Source organism: Gavialis gangeticus, unplaced genomic scaffold (genome assembly GCF_001723915.1).
Source record: "Gavialis gangeticus isolate Ggan-Ray unplaced genomic scaffold, GavGan_comp1, whole genome shotgun sequence".
NCBI lineage: Eukaryota > Metazoa > Chordata > Crocodylia > Gavialidae > Gavialis > Gavialis gangeticus.
This window is the reverse complement of record NW_017728992.1, coordinates 112,476,453-112,502,707: the sequence shown is the minus strand read 5'-3', so window position 1 is coordinate 112,502,707 and position 26,255 is coordinate 112,476,453. Positions and strand designations below refer to the sequence as shown.

Sequence of the window (26,255 nt, the reverse complement as noted above, 5' to 3'; positions counted from 1 at the left end):
TATTTAATATACATTTAGACATTTAGTTTCAGGAATCTGAAACTGGTTCATTTAAGTGTTATGTCTCTACTCCATAATCACTGGTTATGTCTAAAATTAGGCTCAGTTAATCCAGGAGTGATAATAATTGATATTCAATAAGGACATGGTTATTTTCGTATAACTCATCCACCTCTACAAGATTTAGATAAGATTACTTATAATGATTGCTTTTCTGGCCAAAACAATCCCTAAAACTAAAATTATTAATTGTTACTATCCATTTGCCCAAAATCTTCTTTTTTTTTGATGCGCTTATAAAGTCATATTGTGGTACTTTGTTACATGAGACTTTGCAATGCAAATATATTACTGGCTATTCAAATTGTACTTAATCTGTTAAGAGATCTGTATAAAGACATGAATAAATCTCAAAATGTATTTAAACCCCCTCTGTTGTATCTATTTTAAAAACGATTTAAGGAGAGATAATGTAAATACTTTAATCATTCATCTTTATTTGATTAATTTCCCTTAAAATTCCAGCTTAAAAAACATATTCAGATATATTGGCCAAAATACTTACTTACATATTGTCTTCCATGTCTGGATAGCATCTGAAATAAATATGCATAAATTATATTTTAGTTATGTGGCAGTTCTTTTTTTCATAAGTTTCTGTAAGAATTAAATAGTGTTGAACAGGACTGTTACTTGAAATATTTGAAAATATTTTGCATGCTTTTTATGCCATTGTTTCAAAACTTATGTTGATGTCCCCTGAAATTCTTTGAGGATGGAAATGAGCATAACTTGTCAGCAACTTTACACAGAGGGATCTTGTAAAGGAGGTGAAAAAATACAAAAAACAAAAAACCTCCCAAAAATCTACCCAAAAAAAACATGGGAGAAGGACTGGTTAATTTTAGAGCATGCTATAAATAAATATTTATTTACAGATCATTTTGCCCTATGGTTCTGTTTGTGGTTTACAATTCTCTGAGTTTATTTCCTATTCAAAAAGACTTGTTTATAAGAAAATTATGACTTGAACTGATGACAAGATGTTCTGCTAACATTTATCTGTCTACAAAGACATAACACCCACGATTTGGGATGCCTCCAGTAACTTCTAGAATATTTAACTTATAGAAAATGAAATTACTTCATTTAATTTGCCTATAATAATTTCTTTTAGCTTGAGCTGATGCTGGCAGCCTTTGATAAAACAACAGATGGTAGAAATTTTTAGAATTAGACATTTCAGTCAGAGATGCGTATGAAGTTTCAGTTTCATATATAGACCTGTAGAAAACAAACTTTAAAGGAAGAAGCAGGGGAAGAAGTTTATTCCTGCAAATTGGAAGTGAAGGTGAGAGGGGAAAAAGTCTTTTGAATTAAAATCTTGGTCCAAAGCTAATGATGTAAAAGGAGTTTTATCCACTGCCTCCAGTAAGAATTGGATTGGGTCTGAAGCACTTACTGCTATTAACAAAACCAAATAAATAAACCTAACTGGAATTTGGGTTCATTCCTTTAGCTCTTGCAAAGCCAATAAGTACTACTTGTATGAATAAGCACTAGACATGGACCAAACCCTTACACTGTATATGAAGGGCTGATCCATTTTAAAAAAAAGTATTCCTAGGAGCGAAAAAAAAAAAAGAATAAATTTAAGTACATTGGACCTGAACCAATGTTTATCCTCAAACTCCATTTCTTAGAACAAAAGCATCACTCAATTTTATTAGGTAGCCAGTTTTTACAATGGACATACTTTATGACCACTATCTTTTTATCTCATGAAAAATCACCAGATTATGATAAATCCTTTATTTAATTATTGGATGGATTGTTTTTCCAAAAAAATCTGATGTTTTGGAATTTGTTTCTGTTCCATATCAGAAGTAATGAGGCCTTTCAAAAAATATGAAAAGGGATATAAGGCAGGAATAACAGGACTCCAGGATATCAGGAATAGCCTGATGGTTATACATTGAAAAAATACCTTTGTTTTAGTTTTGAGCAGCAATTTTTCACCAGAGACAGACCATATTATTTATAGATGGGCCTGATCTATTAGCTCACCTCCCTACCAGGGCAGGCTTGCCCCTATTTGTTAGCATTTGTGCCATCCAATTTTACACACGCAAAGCCAGTAATAGGTCCACAAACTAATAGTTCTCATATCAGGAGTTCCTCCTGATATTTACCCACATTTTTTTCATGTCATCCAACCATGACATCTTTTGTTTTGTTCGATAATTCCTTTGCCTCCTTTGCCTTCATAGCCTCAAATATATGGACATACTGGTATTCACATATAGAACGTACATTTATATACTACTATTTATTTACCTAAGCCACATATATCAACACTTACTTATTTAGTCCTTCCTCATAAATCAGTCTTTTCAACCCTGTAATAGTTTTTCTGCTCTTTTCTAAGCTCTGTCCTCCTCATGCAGTGAAGTGGCTCAGCTTAGACACAGTAGTCTAAGTGAAGGCTTGCCAGATATACATGGAGAAGAGCTTTCACCTTCTACTGTTATGATGTGATCTCTCTGAAGTCAGCCCAAGATTGGACTGTAATGCAATATAGCAGCACAGAAGGTCAGCCTTTCCACTATTCCTAAATCTCTTTCAGCATTATTGCTTCCAGTTTGCTTCCAGCAGCTGGAGATAAATTGTTCAACTATTACAAAACGATTCGTTATGGGACCAACACCAAAGCATGCAACATTTCAGGGTGAAAGGTATTTTCTGACTGTTACAAGCACATGGGGTAAAACAAGGAGTTAGTATAGAAACTGTTTCACAACCTTGAGCTGACATGAAGGCAGTTTTATGAAGGATTCTCTCTGAGCAATTTCCATCAGAAGGCCTCTGGCAGTTAGTAAATCACAACAAAGGTTTATAACAGTGTAAGTGACCACAATTCCTCCTCTCTCTGAAGGGGCTAGACGAGTAGGGGTTGTGGACTGGGATGGCTGAGGATGTATTTATCTATACAGCATGGCTTCGCTAAGCAGAATTCTTAAGAAGCCTGCTGCAGCTAGAAAAACCTACCGTCGCTCAGGAACTGATCAGAGAGGCCAGGGGAGCAGTAACAACTGCTGCTCTTTCTACATGTGAATCTTTCTAAGGTTAAATGGAACAGACTGGTGTACAAACAGGGAATCTGGAGCCTTCACAATATTGGTTGTGACAAGCACAACTGCTATTATAAATTTTTTTGACAATACATTGTGCTTATTGACATGAACGGGGGAAAGTGAACTGCTCTGTCCTTGTCTGAGAAACTAACAGAGCAGCTCATAAAAATCCTGGGAGTGTTTTCCATTCTGTACCCATAATATAATAGTTGGTCAGTGGCTGTTAGGTCTTGTGGGCAGGAGAGGCTAGGTGGAGGCCCTTATTTAAACCATATATAAAGATTCAGTTGTGAGCTGTGTTGCTGCATATCTAAAAAGTCTGGCACAGAACTCAAAATCCAAGGGCAGAGCCATGCTAGTATAGCTTTAAGCTACTGTATACTTCAACCATGAGGTACTCCATAGATTATATATAGGTCCTTTGCAAAACAGACACCCCTGTATTAACCAACTCCCCAGGCTGCCATGTGGGCCACAGCACTACCTGGGTGCTCTTCAGTAGTCATTCCAAGCCAGGAGGTCTAAAAGAGGTCCGTCATCTGTCATACAGAGAAGCCTTGTATAACACAAAACTTTCCTTTACACAGCACAACCATCAGTTCAACATGATTCTCAAAAGGGCATCTTAAACTTACATGAATCTCCAAAATACTGTGTTCTGAATCCTCACACCCAAAATACCCCTGCCACCCCAGTCCTGGCTTTCCACCACTCTTGAGTCCAGTGAGGTGATCTTTGGTAGGCAGCCCTACCACTATTCTCTACACTGACTGGTAACAATATGTTCTCCCACCTGGGTATAAAGCTTTTAAGGCAACATTTCTCTGATCCAGCTGTTTTACTTGGTGTAAGGGAGCCATTATGGAGGATAACTATTTCACTTTCAAAGTCCCTTTTTGGAATGAAGAGTAATAGCAGTTTAGGACCAGAGATCCTCTCACCCTGGCTGTTCTAGATTTAGGGCCTGTCTACAGGGAAAGTTAACCCAAATGAACCTGATGCAGCACTGGCAGCGATCCTTCATAGTCAAGGATGATCACTCCCACAGGCCAAGTAAAGGATTATAGATGATGTCTGAAAGGACTTTTAAGATTATTTAAACAACATTCAAACCCATATTTATCCACTTCACTTTGAAAATGATCAAAACTAAATCAAATCATGGACTCTTTAATTTTGGATTAAAATCTCCATACAGGGCCTAATGCAATTTAGCAAATCCACTTCTAAAGTAAATGCATATTATATTCCCTTAGTTGGCAGAAAGTTGGCAGATATAAATTAACAGAAGTTGACAACAGGTGATGGACAGAGCCAAGTCATAAGCATTACTGGTGACTCAAGTAAGTGAGACACTTTGTGTCATTTTTATAGAGAAGGGGAAAAAACGAAAGCAACCAGATTCAATTAGCATATGCTTGTTTAATTATTATTATATTTTACATTAAATGAACAAAGGTTGAGTGCCTTTTTGATGCTGTTTTTTATTTCTATATCTTCCCCTTGACCGATTTTGTCTGTTATTTTTTTCAGATTGTAAATTATTGAGAAAGGGACCGTGTGTTCTGTGTTCATATGAAGCGTAGCACTTTGCACAAACTACTGCTCTATCAAGTAATGCCCCTCCCCTATACACACATTAGGTTTCAAAATGCTAGTTCATGAAACTTTTTATTCTTCTCTTGCAAGAACAAGCATGTTGACTGTGTATCACAAAAATGATTGCCCAGAATGTTCAATCCTACCTGCAGCTGCTGTGGGCTACTTAGCATAATGACATTTACACTCAGCAGCAATATAAAGAACTCATATATATGTCTAAATGTTATTGACACACCATTTTCATGATGGAAAATACCACCTTTCCATAAATCCTGTAGACTGGTGTGGCATTGAAATTGTCTTTACGTCCTGTGACTATTTAGTTAAATTTGGTGCTGTGTGTGGTCAAAATAAATGGTTCTGAAAAGCAATAAAATACCTTTCTGACATATTGCCAGTAGGCCTGATTAAAAGGAAAGAAATTTATATGGACCTCAGGCATATTGTCTAAAAAATAATTTGCCAGGAGAATAAATTCTGTGTGGGTTTGATTTTTATCTAAAGTAAATAGGTGTGCTGCTCCTGAGTCTGATTCTCCTGTCAGATGTCCTATTTTATAACTGTAAACCCCAGAAATCTCTGGTAGCAATGAAAGGTGAATTAGGTGTCGTAAGCAGACTCGTTTCTGAAGTCAGTAGGAATTTTGCCTCTCATTTAAATAGGGGAAGGGTTTTGCCAAAAGTGTTAAGGTGATTTTAGTCTCCAGACACCTCTATATTATATTGATTAGTCATGTCTTGATAACTAGATTTCAGTCATGAAAGAAATGTTTACTTCAAAAGAGTTTAGATTTCTAGTTGCAATGTGTTTAGCCATTATGGATCAAACTATCAACCATAAATCAAACTAACTAAGAACATAGTCCTAGAAGAAAGGGCTTCCATAGAAGCAACTGTGCACACAGCAAATATAGCTGCTTGAACACAAGATACAGAATTAAAAGTTATATTTTATTGTGGATCCATGATTTTCTGAGGAGAAAAGTATATAGAAGCATATTAACTTTGCATTAGATCTTTTAGGGCTGCTTTATAAAGGCGGTACTGAATTTTCTCACCATTTTGAGAAGCTTGTACCTCCGCTGGAAAAGGCAGAAGGTGTGTACATTATTTTAGATTCAGTCACCATACCTGGTCTACATTTATGTGGCTCTCATTAAGCCATGTGCACATAAGACTGGGAATGGAGTATGCAGCTTCTGGTCCCAGAAGCCACGCAGGGAAACCAGAGTAAGTAACTTGGGAAACCAGGGAAGCTAGTAGGTCCATTGGGGGGTGGCGAGTCAGGGTGGGGAGGGCTGGCGGGATTGAGGGGTGTAGTGGGTCTGCGCGGGGAGGATTGCTCCATCAGAGGTGGGATCTGGAGAATAAAAATAACCCATTCTGTGTTAGAAGAGTAGGAATAGTGTAACCCTAGGGCTGGGGTAAGCAGTTGGGTTTTTCCAACCCAAATGCAGACAGGCATTCATGAGATCAAGTTAACCCTTTCTAAACTTAGGTTAACCTGATCTCAATCTAAGTTAGTGCACCTGCAATGTGGGGGTGACTTAAGCTCTCTGCATGCCTGTACAATTGGGCATTTAGATTTACCTAATGCTGCTTAGGTTGATCTAAATATAAAGCCTGTATTTACCAAGAAGATTTGGTCCAGGGTACTGAGATCTACATGGATGTTGACTCATTTTCAGAAGTCGCCACTACTCTAAGTAGCTCATTCCAGTGCAGCTCTCAGATGCATTAGGGTACCACTTCAGAGTGCTCACATCAGCAAGGTTATAACTGTGACAAAAATGATGATTGACTATCTATAGTTTGGTGCGAGAAAATACTCCTCAAATACGATGCTTTGCAAAAGCAGTCACTTGCATTGGCTAAATGCCGCATATTTGGAGATGGTCAGAAGTTGTACTTTCCAGGGCAGAAAAACAAAACAAAACTATTTTGTTTAAAATGTCATTAAGTTTTCAAGTTCAGGAGGCCAGGGAAGGGTAAAATTAATTATTTTTTAGTCAAAGTGAAATGAAAATAAAAGATTTCAGTCCTTGGTTTTCATTTCCTGCCTTCAGCCACACTTTTACTTTCCATCCTCATTTTGTGAAAAAAATTAAATGAAAAAGGAAAAGAAACACAGATTGAAAAGGGGCAGGGGAAGAGGGAAAAAAGCATTTCTTTTGACAAATAAGGACATTTTTCAGATGTTGGGGGATTTTTTTATTGAAAAACAAAAAACAATCAACTCAAAAAAATTTTGTTGGAAAAAAGTGGTTTTATCATTTTTCCCCTAGCTAAATCAAGTTCCTGTCTGCTTAAGCATGAATATTATACTGAGTATGTACTTCCTAGGATCCTTTTAAGGACCAGAGGAAAGCCAGAGAAAACTGCTCCTTTCTTTAGTAACTTCCAATTTCTTTAAGGAAATAAAGGAATACATCATTTTCTTATGAGGTTAACTTCTTTGATACAAACATTTCTCAGTGAAAAACCTACTTAAAAGCCTCTCAACATAGAGTGAATCAGAATCAGCTCCACTTAAATCAAGAAGTACACCAGTAAGTAACTGGAGTCAGAAGGGAACCTTGCTCACTATTCCTACCAGCATATTGAGCATTCATATTGAGCAATCATAGAAGGTCTGATTCTTCTAAGTCCCCTAATGTAAAATTATTACTTAGCAATGCTAAATTGCTAAATTAAAATGCAAACAAAAGTAAGTTTGAATTGCCCTTTTTCAATCCCTTTGCACCTGATTTGGGAATACTGAATAATAATTAATGCAGGAGTTACCTTATGATCTTATATAAACAACACTGAACTGATTTTTGTTAATAGGTTGAACCTTCACTTTGCTAGTGCTAATAATTCATGATCACAGATTTCCCTTCCAGATGTGCCTTGGCTAATCTAACCATTTTATTCTTCATAATTTTAGATGTGTGATTTTATAGCTGTTTGACTTTCACAGTTTATCCTTTCATTAATGGTTTTTGCATAATTGCTTATTACATTCTTAAAGACAGATAACTTATTGGATGTTAATTTTGTGGAAACAGACTAACAAATTTCTCACAAACATGGTATATTGCGCGACCATGTCTAAATCAAATACACTGCTCAACTTAATTTTGTGATAGGATGTATACCATAAATCAGATTGGGAAGGGATTAACTCCCTCCAAAGGACCCCAAGCAGAGGATTGGACTGGAAAGAGAGGATTCTCAGCTGACTTACTGGGGACACATATACAGGCCAAAAGGAGGCCTTCTAATGTACTCTCTTAAAAAGAAGAAATTATTTGTTGATCAGTGGTTTTCAACCTGTGGTCTGTGGACTATGTCTAAGGTTTCCACAAAAAATTACTATGATCAATCAAAAGTATGTGAATCCCACACTTACAATTCAAAGGGTTCTACACCTCCATTCAAAAATGTCCAGGGATCCCCAAATGAGACAGGTTGAAAACCACTGTTGTAGATGAAATGCTAGTTGTATTAAAGTCTTTGCCATTGATTAGCATGGCCAGAATTTCACTCCCCCTTCTCTTCATTAAGTGTTAGGGAAGAAACAGACCCAAAGTAACCCTAAAATAGTAAAGAGATGCATCTGTATGTGCAATTAAAGTGACTGAATAAACTCCAATGCAATTTCAGCTGGTAACAGAATAATCCCAACATTATCATCTACATATGCCCAGAGAGTGGTGATGGACTGGTAGTTTTTGACCTGGAGGGATGTGGGCAGTGGAGTTCCCCAGGGCTCAGTCCTCAGGCCTGTGCTATTCAACATCTTTATCAGCAGCTTGGAGGTGGGCATGGAAATCATGCTGTCCAAATTTGCTGATGACACAAAGATGTGGGGAGAAGTGGGCACACTGGAGGGGAGGGAAAGAATCCAGGTAGATCTGGACAGGTTACAGAGGTGGGAGGATGAGACTAGAATGGAATTCAGCACAGACAAGTGCAGGGTGCTGCATCTAGGGAGAAGGAACCAGCAACATACCTATAGGCTGGGGAACTCCCTTCTCAACAACACAGTGGCTGAAAGGGATCTTAGAGTCATTGTTGACTCCAGGATGGACATGAGCCTCCAATGCAAGGAAGCAGTCAGTAAGGCTAATTGCACCTTGTCATGCATCTACAGATGCATCACAAGCAGGTCCAGGGAGGTGATCCTGCCCCTCTATATGGCACTGGTCAGGCCGCAGTTGGAGTACTGCATCCAGTTCTGGGCGCTGCACTTCAAGAGGGATATGGCTAGCATTGAGAGTGTCCAGAAGAGGGCCACTTACATGGTTAGCGGGCAGCAGGCCAGGGCCTATGAGGATAGACTAAAAGGCCTGAATCTATTCAGTCTCCACAAGAGAAGACAGAGGGGATCGGGTGGCCATCTATAAACTCACCAGGAGGGACGAGTGGAAAATAGGTGAGGCTGTGTTCCCCCAGGCACCACCTGGGATAACAAGGAATAACAGCCCCAAATTGATTGAGAGTAGGTTCAGGCTTGATATCAGGACGTATTACTTTACGGTTAGAGCTGCCAGGCTCTGGAATGGACTCCCAAGGGAGGTGGTGCTCTCCCCTACCTTGGGGGTCTTCACGAGGAGGTTGAATAGCTATCTGGCTGGGGTATTATAATCCCAGCATTCGTTCCTGCTCAGGGCAGGGAGTCGGACTTGGTGATCTGTTCAGATCCCTCCCAACCCTAGAAACTATATGCATTTAAGCACAATATTTTACTCCATTCTCAGATAGTACCTATGTCCGATGGGGCTATGTGACGGCACTGTAAATTAGTTTATACCAGCTCAATTGCCGCACATGTGTAGATGGTGATGCTTTACTGCACAGTAAATTAGTCTACTTCACAGTAAAGTGCACATGTAGACACACCCAAGAAGACCTAAACAGATTAATCACTATAAAAGAACTGTACTTGTTTATTTCTTCCAATTCCAGGGAAGTAGAAAATGGCAGAAGAGTCTCAGACCATGCCCCAGGGAACAGATCTGGAGCACCTGGAACATTAGTTACCATATTCTTACCAATGGTCCATACTTGCTTGCAGAGATGGTTCATGCTGTTTATCTGCTTACCCTGTGTTTTGGTTTCTTTTGGCTGAGACAGGACTGTTTCAGTCTCACAGAGTCTTTAGTTTAGCCAGATTTAGGGGAGCATAAGTCCACTCTGCAAAAATACTGAAGCAAAGTCTTCAACCAAATTGCCTCTCTTGTTTCCCTTTTACTGTATTTTCTTTTCCTTTGGTGGCTTCCAGTGCTACAATATATGGCCAGACTCCTTGGGTCACACTTTCAAATCTAAATGTGCAAATTCCCATCATACATTTACATCTCTAATTTAGAGGCATGCTCCATTTGTGTACATACCTGTTGGTATGCCCAGTACAGTAAAATGGTAGCTGTTAAAGTCAATGTAATTTGCATTTACAAATTAGGCAATTGCTTACATAAATTAGATGCAAAAAATGCATGTAGGAAATAGTGGATGTCTCTAGTATTTTTTATGTTAGAAGTTAAAATGGACACTAGAGGGCACAATGCACTTAGAGGTGCTATCACTCAGAAGGAATAGTATATTAAGCCTCAGAGCATTTTGAGTCATTTAAAGCTCCAGTTCTATTTTTCACTGGAGTAATAAGTGAATCAATAACAATTCAAAGAGAGCATCAGCCTTCATTATTTTCTCTGTTCTGAGCTTCCCTGTGTATCTCTCTTGTTTGTATTCTAAGTCTTTGAAGTAGTTAATGACTGCATTTTGCACTTTCTACAATTCAGAGTTTATTGTTGGCACTTAACAAACAGTAAATAAAACAATTAAAAAGTAATGATAAAGTATTTAACCCTGACACTTAGGATATTAATATTCTGCTTCCATATACTCTCTCCCTGTGGTTTAAATTAGAGAAGTCATTTGTCACTTTTCATCCCAAAAGAAAACTGCTGTGTAGTTTTTCTAGGGCAGAGTGTGCTTTATAATCCCTTAGGATGAGGATGGCTTAGAAATGTGAAGTTATTATTATTTAAATTTACTGCTTTCTTCAGTTGCAGTCATAGCACCTTGAGTGCTCAACTGACATCTGGGTCTTAAGCAATATATTTTCTGAAAGGAAAATCAACCCTGAAACATCTGTAGAACAACCAACAAACAAAAAACCATATACAAAGAATTACATGGCCTTTATAAACAAAAGACCTGCTTCCTATTCTCCTCGACTCCAACAGGGAAAAGATAGGGCCCATAAATAAAGAGGTAACAGTAATAAAGCACTCCTCTAGTAAAAATCATTATACTGTAACAGCAGTGCTCTTCCTTTCTTCACTGTGCAGCTGCATTAAGGCCCAACATAAGTTGGCCCCTTCTAATTATGTAATCATTATATTAAGTATTATTATTGAGGATGATGAACTTACGCAAGCACTGAGCATTTTGTCTACCCAATAAAGACAAAACAGAAGTAACAGAACTGAAGCTATAAACATTAAAATTTCCAGCTTCAAGAAGTTACCACATTTAGCAAATGCATTGAAGTCATCCTTGGCATCAAATATAATAATACAATTGATTTGCTCACACTAAAGCTTAGAGCAGAAAATGTTTTCAAGAATGAATGTTGTTAAGTTACAGAAAGGCTAGTTGAATCTATTTCAATGAATGATCAAATCATGAAAATTCGCCCTACTTGTCTTCTTGCAAAACAGTTCTTTATACAGCTGACTCTGAAATCAACTGGAGTTATGCCATTGATTTTAATGGAAAGAATATCAGATCCTTAAACAAGAATACAGATGAGCTACACTAATTGGCCCTAATGATTGATGCTTATAGTACTGAATAATAGTCCAGAAACCTAAATTGTAGAACTGAATTATAATATGGGACAGCAGAATTGATGGCAGCAAATTTCTAGCATATATATTAATTCAATCATGGCATTGGTATAATGGCTCACATAGTTTCTCCTATCCTGGTGTGATGGTTGATGTGCTGAATACAAAGCTTAGAATTCAAAGGCTTGGCAACATGTAATGATACAAATATTGGAAATGTAATTTTGTGGGTTTAGCCAATGCACCTGACATGTTGAGAGACTTGTGTGATCCCATGGCCATTTTAAGGTATGCACGGAGATAGAAGGAGAGTGTATTAAGGAATACATTGCCATGCTTTATCAATGGAATAACCCTTTAACAGAAGTGTGCCTCTGATGAAATAGTCCAGTTAGTCCATAACCTCATGGCTCCATAGATTCTAAAGTTAGAAGAAATCATTATGACCCCCTGTATAATACAGGCCAAAGAATAATTGTGGATACAGATTTTAATCTACCATTATCACAAAAAAGAGCACAGAAGAAATTTTGTTTCCTAGCTGAGCAATAACCATTAACTCAAACAAATGGTGATATCGGTATTTATGCTATTCTATGGATAAAGATGATATGATATACAAAATTGCGTGTAAACCAAAGTATTATTTAAATTTAAAGTTCAGCTGAAACCAAGGGAAAACAATATTCTCCAGTAAAAAATCCAATGAGAACAACCCATTTCAAAGTATTATTATATAAATGTGAGAATATCAAAAGTAGTCTCTAAAATTAGTTTTACATCCATGACAAACAAAAATGGAGACTATTCACTGACAAATAACATTGTCTCCCGCTAAAAGGCTTGTCTTATCATAACGACATACATAGAATATGCAAACCATTTTCCATGAAAAAGTACAAGCACCATTACACACCATTTTTTATTACAAACTTATTCTAGTCCAATCCCCTCTAATTAGGTGAAGAATCATTAATAGTGCTTTCAAGTTTTGATACGAGACTGAAGCTCGGAAGGAAACAGATTGCATTATGAAATACATATCACATTATCTGTCTTAAAAAAAAAAGATTACTATAATTTCAATATCATTTTTAAAGTGAACAGCAAAAATGTAAAAAGCATGTTTAAATTATGGTTCCTACCAAGATGATGCCTTGACTATGTTTCACATAAACAGTGTAATATTATTTTTCTGTTTTGCTACATATTTTGATGGATAGCTGCTTCAATTGTTTAATAAAAACAATAAAATACAGAGAATTGAGTAAAATTGCTAAGCTAGCACTATTCAGAAATGCTTTATTTTCATATTTCATTCAAATTTAAATATATTACTTTATCCATATATATAACATTCAAATTTATTATTCCATGTAGTACTTTAAAGAAAATTCTTGCGCTTAATATTGTCAGCATTTTGCCAATCTCAATTAAACTTTGCATTTCACAGATCATTGAGGATAAGAGGTAGAGGAAGTGTGCTATTGCTGTGTAGCTCGTATCAGCAAGGCCTGTTAAATTACAACTTTACAAGAGTTACAGCCAGTAAATTTACTGTTTAAACAGTTATTTTAGAATTTACAGAATATTGCAAAATTGACTAAATAAATCAAAACCATAGGATCTGCATTTCATTGTTCTTCTCTTGCTCCCACACCAATGGTGCTTTCCTGCTTCAGATATCTAGGAAGGATAAAGACCTGTTTTGTGCTTTTTCAGAGTTACTATGCATGATGCAAGGAGCAATTTATCTTATTCATGCAATTTGCTGGAGAGGAGTAACCCTCTGTCTGTACTTTGTATAGTCATATAGTCATGTACTTTGTGATGCCATATGGGCAGGAGTGCCAATTTTGAGAATACTAAAAGAATGCTTTGCAGATCCCAGATTTGAGCATACCCAACTCTGTAAGTTGCAACGTTCAGTAACGTATAATATTACTATTAAAATTCACACTACTTCTTTTTCTCCCCACAAAAATTCATACAGGATCCACCCTTCAGTAAAAACTACTTTATGGATTGCCCAACAAAGATGTAGAAAGATCTCTTCCCGCCAACAAGTGCATTTTCAGACACTAAAGCTAGGTACAGATATTCAAAAAGCCCAAAGTGGAATCGATCTAAGTTACACGGTTTTCTAAGTTGCATAGCAAACAGAAGACACTTCACCCTTTGGTGAGGAAGCCAAGTCTTAGACCAGGTTCTGCCATTTCAAAACCAGTTTGTGTACCAAACTTCTGTTCTGTTTTACATATAGACTGGTTTTGTGTGCTAAACTTTTGCTCTGGTATGTATATAGACTGGTTTCCGATCAATCACTTATACCAGTAAAAGTGTAATTAATGTCTGTACCTGGCCAATGATACAGTATTATAAATGCAAATCTTGGGGATAATTTGAGACGATTTCTTCCAGAAAACAGGTTAAATAAATGTTAATCTGTGCAATATGTTGACTAGCAAGTAAAATAATCTATGAAAACGCATGTTTTCATTGATACTTGCATGTTTTAAAAATATTCATTAAACAAGTAGGTGCAGATAAGGCATACATCCCTGTTACTAATTATGAATCTCCTCTTCTGCCACATACTCAAAATAAATGTTTTCCTGGTATGTCAACTAATTATAGGATAATGCTATGCAGGTCACATTGCAGAGATTTTAAATGCAGTACTTGTATGCTGAGTGGCTGATGTAATATTACACTACGCTTTCATTTCTTGGAAATAGGGATCTACATAGGATTAACTTCTCATCCAAAAATTGTAATACACTATCTTAGCAGGGAAATGTAAGTGATATTCTTTATAGGCTACTCTTCCACAATGAAACAAATGGAAGTGACATGGAGTAACTGAAGAATGAAAAAAGCTGAAGGAAACTGTAAATATTCTACCCTAAACTTCAAATGCCTGTTAACTGGTATGAATCAAAAGTAACTCAAATAAAGTTAATGAGCATGCATCAGTTCAAATTAAGTTGCATTTTAAAAACTACCTTAAAATATTCATGTTCCAAAGAAAAGGGCCAAAGAACTAGAAAAAGCAGTTAGGGTTATCTAGACAAATATTTTCCCCCAAAATTTTCATTTTGAAATAACTCTTGGCATTGAAAATTTCATTCCAAATACTGTATCTTTTGGAAAGTTGATATAAGAGCACAAAGTACCTAAACTAAAATTTTCTAAAAGGAAAAAAACTGTCATGAAGTTCTACTAGACAATTTCATACAGAGTATAGATTCTTTTAATCTATTGGCCATCCATGAAACTGGTTCAATATAAATAATACCTAGATAGGAAGATAAAGTAGACCACAGCTAGACTCAGTTTGATATTTCAAGGGCAACAGAAAAAGATGGTACAGTGAACAGCTATGAAGAGACAGATCGTTTATACAATATTTTTACTTCCTTACTGAATTTCTCTCTGAAGGTGCAAAGACGATCCGTGAAAAATATATAGGCCAGCTATGTGAGGCGGATGTTTGCTCAGCTTCTGTGATGTGTGTTGTAGAAGCCACTAAATACTTTTTATGGATTCAAGACTTTATGCAGCAAAGAATGGTGGCAACAAAATATCTTGTGAGCCCTGGTTCATTTTTTATTCCAAACCGTCATAAAAAATTCAGAATTACAATTTTTTCTTCAGTGACATTCAATATTTGGTGACTAAAGAAAAGACTGTTAAGTGAAAAAGATAAGTACAATTAGGTTATAAAAAGTAACAAACCTGCATAGGAATAAGCCAGCTCTCCATGGATAATAATTTTGTGCAAGGCCAGAGAAATTTTGGCCAACAAGAACCATTCTTTGCTACAAAAAATATCATTGTGAATTCTTTAATGCCCACACAGAAAGGTAAAGGCTTATGTTTTAAAATTTTTCATCAGAAGGAGGTATACACAACAGTATAACACCTGGCAATATTATCATTGATATTATATTAATGTTTTCATGGCCCTCAATCAAAACAGATATTCCACTGCAAGTGCTACAAGAATACAGACCAGAAGTCAGTCCTTGCACTAGTTAGTCTAAATAGACTTACCCCAAAAGTATCATGGCCTGAGAAGCTGTATTTTAAGATACTCAAGGCATGTCTACATTTTCTATTAATGCACAGCAATACACTCCAGTGCATATTACGCTAGTGTTTATTGCTCCTAGGCACCAGATTTGAATGTGCCCCTGGGACTGTAGGACATTTTGCTGAGTCAGAGCAGCTCCAGCTAGCAGAGGGCACCGGGAACTAGCCTGTCAGCCCAGGGCTGTGCCCCCTGGTTCAACATGCTGCAGAGGGGTTGGCTGAGACACAAGAATGGTTCAGCACAGGGCTAGACAGCAGGAAGCCCCCCATACTGAAGCACCCTCTTACCCAATCCAGCTGATGCAGCACCTACACATGTGTTGCTGTGAAGTTCTTTACTCTGCAGAAGGTTAGTACCTGTATTTACAAGTACTATCCTGCTATGGAGTAAATTAGTTTATTCCAGCCTAATAGGGGCACACATGTAGACACTAAGACATTTACTACACAGCTAATTAGTCTACTGTGCAGTTAACATCTCATGTAGATGTGCCCTCAAGATATTTAAAATACACTGTTGAGACCACAAAGCTGTCTCTTTCAGACAACACTGATGGCACATTCACTGTAGAGAAAGAGATAGAAAACAAATAACTCCCCCACCAAATGCATTAACCAACAATGAAAACCAAGGAATGTAGGAGAATAATTATGACAAATGGGGAAATAAGTAGAGAAAATAACAATCTGTTTATGTAACACATTTCAGCTTGTTATGCTTTTCTGGTTAAATTAGTATGAAATATGAAACAAATGAAGCTTCACCTGAAAAATATGTTTCTGAAAAACCACATAATGTAAAAAGTTGTTCTTGTTGAATTGATTTTATATTTTGGGGCTAGCACTTAATTTTGACAGCATATAAGAGAGCTGCCAAGTAAAACTTATATTTAGTTTGCCATGTATGTTCAGTGCTTCAGCTGAACTGCTACATTGGTAAGATTGCATAAGAGGTATTACAGCTCCAGAAACAGGTCCAGTTGGTAGTCATTCAAACAGTAATTCTAGATTTCACCTAAACTTAAATGTGCTGCAGAGTCAAGATAGCATTAAATTAGCTTGGTTAAAATATAATGGAAAAATATCTCTTTAGAACATCTTCTTTCAATGGGTAACCTACCACTAACAATATTCTTTCATTTTTCCGCTTTTATGAAACACTGAATCACTTGCAATTAATGTAATTTAAAAGTGTCAAACTAGATAGATTATATCTGAGAGCTATCCCAGAAGCCTAGCTGAGAAACCTGTGGGATCAGTGAGCTTATTTCTGCAGCAGAGTGAACGCTGTGTTAAGAAGTGACTCAATCTTATGGGAGAAAACGTCAAAAGGTTCTCAGAGAAGTCATGCAGAATCCTTGGCGTTGGCAGGGCCAATGAGATGAGAATTGTCAAGGGTGTAAACTTAATTAATTTATTGAAATTAATCTTTAATGCAGCTTTCTCATGTTCATAATTCAAACATGTCCTTAGTATTATTTTTATTTTCAATTCCTGCCTTTAATTGAAACAAGCAGCAGGCAAGAATTTCAGGACCCATGTTTGAGCCTGTCCTGTATTATTTGTTCCTTTAGATTACAATATTGCAACCTTCAATTATTTTTGCCTGCAGCTGGTTATATAAGTACCTGATATTTGTTTCTTAGGTAGATAATATTTCATAGGTTTTGGACTTTGAAAAATGAGGTATAATTTTCTTTTGGAAAATCTAATGCTTCTAAAGTGGAATCTCAAAAGCAGTTTGTCTTAGAAACCTGTAACTTAGTTTATTCTTGTCTATGCTTAGAGCTAATGGGTCTCAGATCTAAGATTAGATGTCCAAGTACTCTAAATTGGAGATTTAAAAATAGATCCCAGAGTCTGAAAATCTATAACTTAGTTTTAGTGCACAAGAGCAAAAAATGAATCTATAGCACTGTGTTGCATAACACATCTATGCACTGTGGAAATGTTTGTAAGAATGAACAAGTTATGCCCAAACTAAGTGTCCTCACTGGCATTCACATGTTTGACATTTAGCCATACTGCTATTGTTCCAACTATCATCATAATGATAGCTTCTGGGTCTGCAAACAAGTAAGCTTATTCCCACTTTGAGCTTTTAGGCAAAATTCAGGCCCCAGTTAGCATGCACAAACACAAGGCTAGAGTCACCCCATTGGCTTCAGCATAATTACTATATTGCTCCGCTTGTATAGCTGACACCAGGATCTCACTTGGGCTGTCTTTCAGGTGCAAGGTGAAAATGTTTGCCTGTGTGCTACTGGAGCTGTAGATTTTACAAGGGCATCTTGAAGATTTATATAGTCTGTGTTGGAAAAGGAGGAGGTCAGAAGAGCCATGTAAGATATATAGGTGCTGGAAATTATTTTCAAAAAGTGTTTGCTAAAACCCTTTTTGCTGGTCCTTGGCACAAACTGAAATCAACAGCCTGTTAAAGTTGATGTGATTGTTCAGCAGTACAATGTAGATATAGTTTGTCATTATTGATTTAGTTTGACCTCCTTTATAACACAGGCAAAAGGACTTCCTCGAATGAATGGATTTCTTAGAAAAAGTATCTAATCTCAATTTTAAAATTGCCACTGATGGAGGGTCCACCCCAATCCTTCATGAATTGTTTCAATGGTTGCTGTCACTGTTAAAAAATCTACATCTTATTTGTGGTTTGAATTTGTCCTTGACTAGTGGACAAGGATTTAAACAGGAATGTGCAATTCCTATAACACAGTGACTTTCAAACTGTGCTCCATGGAGTCCTGAGATTCCACACTAGGTCACTGGGGTTCCGCAAAGAGACCGTGGGAAATGGTGGAGCAGGCCAGGAGGTGGTGCACTGCTATTACCTGGCTGGATCACGTGGCTCCACTTCAGTCTTTAACATAGGTGTAGGGATTCCATAGCAGAAGAAATTATATGAATAGCTCATTCTCCCCAGTATCTATGAGACAGACAACAAAAGAAAAGGCAGTACAAAGAATCCCCTCCCCCGCCATATTCTTTCCTATACAGTGACTTGACTCTTTCCCCTGTTACAAACCAGCTCCTGCTATTAAACAAACTTTCTTTCAATGATTATGGTCTAGTATGTTTCACATCTGCTTGTGCTGAAACAATCTAAAATGGTTTATGATGAAGCGCATGGCATGGGAATTCTAACAAAGCCCTTCTAATACCAAGAAGTCAGCTCAGGCAGTGAACATTAACATGGTCAACATTTTCAAAGTCACCAGCTCCAGATATAATCATTTGAGAAATGTTTTGCAAGCAATTTTAATCTTGGTACATATAACTGAATCTGCTCAGCAGGCATGTTTTCATTTGCAGAGGAGCTGAGAAGCCTGAGTAATAGACACAGCCTCTGATGACACCCAGTAAGCTACATTTCCATTGCCCCCGTCTGTAAGGATCACACAGGGAAACACGGGGTACCGTTACGGTATACATTAAGGTAAGAGTTCTTCAGTTTTGTAATATCAGAATTGAAGCATGCCATCACAAACAAACTAAACAAAGCCTTTACTACCTAACAAACTATTCTAATCAAATCCAATGGAGTTTTATGTGGTACTGTTTTGAAGAAGGTTCAAAAGACTAGTTAAGGAAATATTAATGCTATAATAATTCTTTCCCACATACAGTAGAAAATATTAATTTATTCTAACATTTTTTGTGATGCAAATTCAGGGAGGTTTTGAGAAAACCTTGCATCAAAGAACAGGAGACAGTGCATAGAAAATAGTATGTTTATGTAACTTTCACAGAAATTATCCATATTAATACAATAATAATCTAAGAACCGCTGATCCTTATACAAACTTTATTGACATAAAACTGCCAGTGCTAGTGAATGCTAAGGTAGAAGGCCACATAAGTGTCCACTGTAAAAGTTACAGCAGCCTAAATCTGATCTATTTGAGGTTTCAGCTTGGTTGAAACTCTCCTTAGTTTAAGTGTTCAAGCAGCCATATAAATAGCTAGTTTTTTACAGTTTCTCCTCTTTTAGGTTTTGTGCTTTTTCAGTCATTTACTGGCATAGTAACTCACTAGGCAATGCAGAATTCATAGTGAAGAATACTTCTGCCCTGTACTTTAAACCAGAGGTAGGTTACACAGTCCTTTTGGGGAATGACATATAAGCTGTGAAGTAAAATGTTATTTATGAGATATTCTTTATGTGCACGTGATATATTTACTTTAAAGTAGTGTTATAGTGATACTGCAGCCATGATGGCCCAGGAATTATGGGAGAGGCAAGGATTTTTGGGGGGCAATATATTTTTTTGAAGAAACTGCATGGTTAGAATAAAGTTAGACAAGCTTTTGAATGCAAGACAAAAGATGTCAGCCCCAAACAATCCTTGCCTCTCACATAGTTACTTATAGAGAAGCAAGAATTCTTGTAGGGGATCTCTCATAGAAAAGTCCTCAATACCTTTACAGGACAAGAGTAGGAACAGAAATGCATCAGCCTAATTGGACACTAAGCACCTAACTGGACATATAACATAGACAGTGGTCCATTGTGATCTTCCTAATTCTCACTATCCTCTGCACTTCACAGGTTATAATGGCCCTACTTAAGTTTTTATTCAACCTGCTATTTTGCTCAGCTGTGTCTGCTTTTTTTTCAGAGGCCTGATGAAGGCCACTGTGAAACCAGAAAGCTTACCTCTCTTTGCAACAACTAAGGTAGTTGGTTTGGATACCAAAAACGGGTCTCACGCATAAGAATTCTTGCCTTTGCATATCTCCTTGACCATCATAGTAACAATTTCACTTTTGTACTTATTTGAAATACCTTCATCATTCCTTTGCCATTTGCAAGTACATTTCTGTAAGTGTTATTAAAAGGTCTTTATTTAAGGTCTTTGTTACACATTAATTTTAGGCAGATCCTTGGGGGGAAGCACAATAGGGCACTGGATCTGGTCCCAAGGAAACACAACCAGCACCCCCCGCACTCCAATCCCAAATACAAAATTATTAAAACATGAGCACTTCTTTGATTTCCTTCCTCTTTATTTTTAAATTTTTTTCCGTGTTTTTATTTTATTCTTCAGTGGCTGACTTGCTTCATTTCACGAACCTTCCCTCACCCCCATTTCCTGCCCCCTCCCATTTCATTATGCACCCCCATCCCTTTAAGCTTCTGCCTCCAAGTTTCATGTCTCCCCCATCCCTAATCCCTCTCTTATACCCTCACCTAGAGCAGCAGCCTGTCCTGGCTCACCAGCCCTGTAATGGCAACTCACAGCTGTGTCTCCTAGTCAAGCTTCTGCTCACCAGCCCTCTAGCAGCAAGTCACAGCTGTGCAGGTGGGGAGACAGAAAAGCCACAAGGTGCAACTGCTCTAAACTTGAGCTAGCAGTAACACTGATAAACATTTGAGCAGCTCAAAGTGCAACATGTAACAAGGCCATAACACTCTCTTTTGCAGAAAGGTATGCAAAGCTGCAAACCAAAACAGCCCCTTGGTTTTTTTCAAAGGATTTCTGTCCCCACAAGTATGTATTTTCTTATAGACAATATATCATGCTGCACATTGTTACAGATATTGTTGTTTGATGTACTTTCACAGATTCTGTTTTACTGAATGTTAAACGGTTAGATCATGGAAAATACTGAATATTACCAGTAGTAGCACAGCATTTCCTCCAAGTTCTGGTTTCTAATACATGCATTTAAACAAAAATCTGTTATACTGCCATCCAGTGATTATCACTATTATTTGATAGTTTTTTACAGTTTGTAGTACTGGACTTCAAGCTTCTGAAATAAAAAGAGTATTGAAAAAAAAATCTTTGGTTATCCAGGAAGAATGATGTAGTGTTACTGAGGGCTCAACCATTATAATTAAGACAGTAATATATTTCACAGAAAAAAAGTAATTTATTAATGTCTGTACAACAGGCACAGCACAGAATCTCCCTCCTATTTCAGTGCAGAAGAAGCCCTCTAAGGCATGTAATGAGCCTTATGTCATTGAGGAACCTATCCAGAAACTGGATAGTAACATGAAGAATGCAAAAACGGGCATATCGTTGTTATATATCCTAGAAAATATTGTATGGTTACAGATTTTGCTTCTCAGAACTACCAGATGAAATATACAAATTGAACCTCATCCTTCTTATTGAAATAAATGGCTGAAGCCCTTAAAAGGCATTGTATTTTTTTCCATTAAGTATGAATGGGTTGACTAGCCTCATCTCTTTCTTTGGGGAGGCAAATGGAACACCATTATTATATATCATTTGTTTGATATGTTAGGCCAGAGTCAAGTCCTTTTTCTCTTCTGCTTCATGCAGGTGAAAATAAGATCCAACTTAGTAACAATATGGTGACCCAAGCTATATTTTCTATTGAATTTCTCTATTTATTGTTTTAGATGGATGACAATAATATTTGATTACGGTAAATCTGTCAAAACTTGGGGAAATTATGTGGAAAATGTCCAATTAGCTATAGGTAGGCAGTTTGGTATGGACCTGGACTCAACTGCAAAATAATGTAAGGTGGGCTTCTAAGTAGCAGAGAAGGCCCAAAGAGAACTGTCCCAGTACAAGAGAATTTTCCAGTGACATATTGGTAATAGCCGTTACAAATACAATGTCAGAATTGGTTCTCAGTTGCCCCAGGGAGATAATACTCAAACCAAAGATTGCTAAAATGCAAAAAAAATCTTTTTTATAATGATTTCCAGCCATTATATTAGCCCTTCTAATCTGATTACAATTGACTGGGGCCAGATGAGTAAATGAAAAGATGGTTTAATGGCTCCTTTCAGTCCCTGAATTATGCTGTGGACTTTTACTGTCAGAACAGGAGTGAAAGGCCATTTTTCCCCCCCCTTCTATTTATTCTACATATCTGTGTAAAGAAAGAGAGGCCTGTGAAACTTGAAGTATTCTTTAACTACTATACATTCATCGACACATTAAAGAAAATATTTCCTGGCTTTTCCTTTTAGTTCAAATTTTTCCTTTCCTTTTCAAGTGTTTAAACAGCCATAACAGAAAAAGTGATTGCCTCAACGTTTGTTCATTTTCCCCAGAAGTTCTTGTGAACAGTACCATAAAAAAAGAAATAGTCTCAAAACTATGGAATAATGAAACTTTTATTAATACAAAACATCCTGAGTATAAAAATAGAGTAGTTCATTCCATATACTTAAATAAAGACAATTCTAAGATCAAGACTACGTTAATTTTAAACAAAAAAGAGGTATAAACTATACAAAGACAGTCACAGAGTTCTGACATAGTATTTTCACAGTTGTCTTTGCATTCTTCTCACCCTCCTTGCATTTATCTTGACATACATCATAAGCTTGCTGAGGCTGGAACTCTTTTTTTTTTTAAATCTAAATCATTATGCATATGTATGGCACTGTTACTGTAATATAGAACACAAAATTTTAAAATATTTTATATTAAAAGGATTTATTGGTACTTACTTTCTGGATTAAATGTGTCAGATATATTGAGTAAGCAAATAGACTTGGTACCTCATAAGTTCAATAAAACAGTCCTAAACCATGAAATGAAGCAGCGAGCCAATACTTGCAACTTTCTTTTCCATCTAAGGGCTTTCAACTGTCACATCTACCAAAAACTACAATGCTGGGTTGTACTGCTGTATACTCTGCACTGCTGCTAGACTGCACACCACAGGAAGTGAAACAATTATTATTAATGCTAGTTTTAAGCTATTTGGGAGCTTCTAAGAGAAACAAAATATAAATGAAAAATACTAAATGAGAAATATAAATGTAAAGGTATTATTATTGTATGAGCACAAAAATTGGTTAATATCAGAATTGTGGCTATGCAAGGCGTTCAATATGCGGTGCAGCTGGCAGGCAGCCATGAATCTGGAAAAACTAGTCATTAGCAAACAAGTGTCTCTTTAATGTACAGCAGAGTAGGTAAGAGTATAAATTAACTGAAACATGGCTGCCCTCATATTTATAAAATATCAGCCCATGAAGTTTACATATTTTGGCAGGCCTTCATAACCACAGTGCATAGATGTGGCATGAGAACTGCACCGTCATAGCTGAGCTCAGAATCCACCAAACAGCACAAAAGGATAGCTCTAGTGACTGTTGTATAAGGTGACTTTGTTAAATGGGACTTTTTACAAGTAAAGCTATTAACACAACTGCTTTGTAAGCTTTGCTCCATGTTATATGTAACTGCTATATCTGGCACTTGGAAAAGGAATCCATTCCTTTTAACCTAGCTTGCATCGATTTGATGTCCACACAATGGATCTATTAAACTTTAAACCTACAGAACAAGATAGCTGGCTGCATAGTTATCTGCAACACAAACTTTTCTGGTTTTAGTCACAACATCCTACTTGTTCTGTCACTTCTTCCAATAATCTGAGCAAATCATTAGGAAATCATATCCAGTTATCTTCCGTTTGAAAACATACAAGGTGCTTCTCAAACACTAACAATGCTGTAGCAGACAGGGTAGATACAAATAACTCCTGCCGTAAGCAAAACCATTTAAGCTACTGGAAAATCTTTCTGTAATTGTACTTTTCCTCTTGTAAAAGTAGTTTCAAGCAGTTTATTTTCTTCGAACAGCTGAATGCAGACATCTGGAAGACCCTGAGCCTTTAGAAAAATGAGTCTGTGTATGCAATATCACTGCAGGTAAAGTCAGCTTGCAGTCACAATCAACTGTTAGCACTGTAAAAAGACAAAGACAAATGGTGAAAAATAATTATGAACATAGTGATGATTATATTAAGAAGAAACAAAAACTTTTAAAATAAATCTACCTATGTCAACTCAACTAGCATTTATCTTACAAGCGTAACATTAAATACAATATTGACTTATCAGTAAAAACATTCAGAAAAATTCTGGCCACTATTCACGGCTTGCTGCAAACTTCTATATGAAGAAACCATTGGGAATATATATTCCTCAGCCACGCGCTTTCATTACATTTTTCCTTAAATCAAGATATTGCATCTTGACAATGTTTTAAGTGTTGTTAGTATTTGGTAATATTTAGTATTTGATAGTATTGAAGTAAAGCAGAAAAGCAAAACCCACAATTTATGTCCACCATGCAAGAAGCAAGTCTCACCTGCTGGCTGATAATGTTTTTCTGCCCACATCTGGAGGAGTTGGCTCACAGTGGAAGAAGTTTTTTATCCACCAACATTTATCAAATAATTCAGGTAATCCTACAAAAGGAGATGCACCATCAGGGAATGACTGAATAATGAAATGTCAAAACTATATATATATAAAAGTTTGCTTTAGGGGATGAAGTAATACCATGAAGAACTTTATCTTGGTCTGAGAAGTTCACAGGGTCAGAACAACAGGAAGAACTGCTTGATGAAACACTGGATTCCGAATTCAGCCGAGCTGTGTATGAAGTACAAAAGCAAAACTTTGATGTTTAACTGTGTTAAAAAAATCCATGCTAAATATCCATTGAAGTCCTTTTTGACTAACACCTCATAGAAAACATCTAGATAAAAGTTTGCTGAAATAGACACATTTCGTTATTATTACACCCTTTATCACTAGTAATATTTGCGTAACAGTAGGATAACTCTTTCATGAGATAATCTACAGTTGATTCCTCCCTTGAAGCCACACATTGCTATGTAATTTGCTTGGGTAACTTTCCCAGAAGCCAATGAAAGTCCAGCGTGCTAAATGTATCAGAGCATGCAAGGCTATCAGAACAGAGGCCTGACATCTTAAATAATGAACTGATATCCTAAACCAGGCACAGAGTCGTTGCATGACCTGCCCCCAGCCACATAATAAGTCTGGGGCACACAAGAGACAAATCACTGGACCTTTAAGTCCAGTCCTTTATGTACCAGAAACACTTTGTACAGTTTATCAGGGACAAAAAGAAATTATACACTTCTAATAACAAGAAAAAATCCTTCCAGGAGGAAGAAGAAATGGATGAATAGCAGAGGCACTTGAACTCCTTAATGGAAAAAAAAAAGAAATCCCACACGAGAAAGGTGGAGAATTGTCATAAAGCAGAAACCTGGTTAAGGAGGATCTTACTTAACGTAAGGCCCCATGTCTCCAACTAACTGGGGACAGGCGTCACCACTTCCTAAGCTGATTTTAAGACATTCCCTGGTCCCGAGTGACTGCCAGTGCTCACCCCTGGAAAGCTGTCTCAAAGCAGAGGTCCCCCCCAGCCCCACTTTTCGATGCTTCTCTGATGCTAAGTCCACCTCCCCCTCAAATATGAACTACCCGGTACCCTGGGAGCTGCGGAAAAGGCAGCGCTTACTTCTGTAGTACTGGTTTTTGGCCGCGAGGCAGCCGGCCGAGGGCACAGATGCCATGGCTGCGGCGCGGCTGCAAGTCAAGGCTGCCAGGAGAACCAGCTGCGGGAGGGAGGAAACAACGAGAAAGAAATTGGTAAGAGATGGGTAAAGGATTCTCCGCCCTTCCCCAGCCCCCAAAACACACACACACACACAACTTCAGCAAACAGCACAGCCGTTTTCTCAGGGATCATCTGTAGCTGGCAAAGCGGCGGGGAGGGCTGGGCCATGCACCCTGAGCCCCC

General features: G+C 37.2%; 1 protein-coding gene and 1 long non-coding RNA gene across 2 annotated transcripts; one reads left to right on the top strand and one right to left on the bottom strand.

The window, feature by feature from the left end:
- The first annotated feature begins 1,391 nt into the window (after positions 1 to 1,391).
- LOC109304480 lies at positions 1,392 to 25,967 on the top strand. The gene is made up of 3 exons (XR_002099400.1): positions 1,392 to 1,403; positions 5,806 to 5,808; positions 25,749 to 25,967. It is a non-coding gene; the product is annotated as an uncharacterized LOC109304480 (long non-coding RNA).
- On the bottom strand, positions 24,326 to 26,249 carry CUNH8orf22 (chromosome unknown C8orf22 homolog). The gene is made up of 4 exons (XM_019527086.1): positions 25,974 to 26,249; positions 24,980 to 25,072; positions 24,786 to 24,885; positions 24,326 to 24,379 (listed from the first exon to the last, which is right to left on the bottom strand). The coding sequence occupies exons 1-4, from the start codon at positions 26,026 to 26,028 to the stop codon at positions 24,367 to 24,369; spliced, it is 261 nt and encodes an 86-aa protein (XP_019382631.1). The 5' UTR covers positions 26,029 to 26,249; the 3' UTR covers positions 24,326 to 24,366.
- Between the last annotated feature and the right edge of the window lie 6 nt (positions 26,250 to 26,255).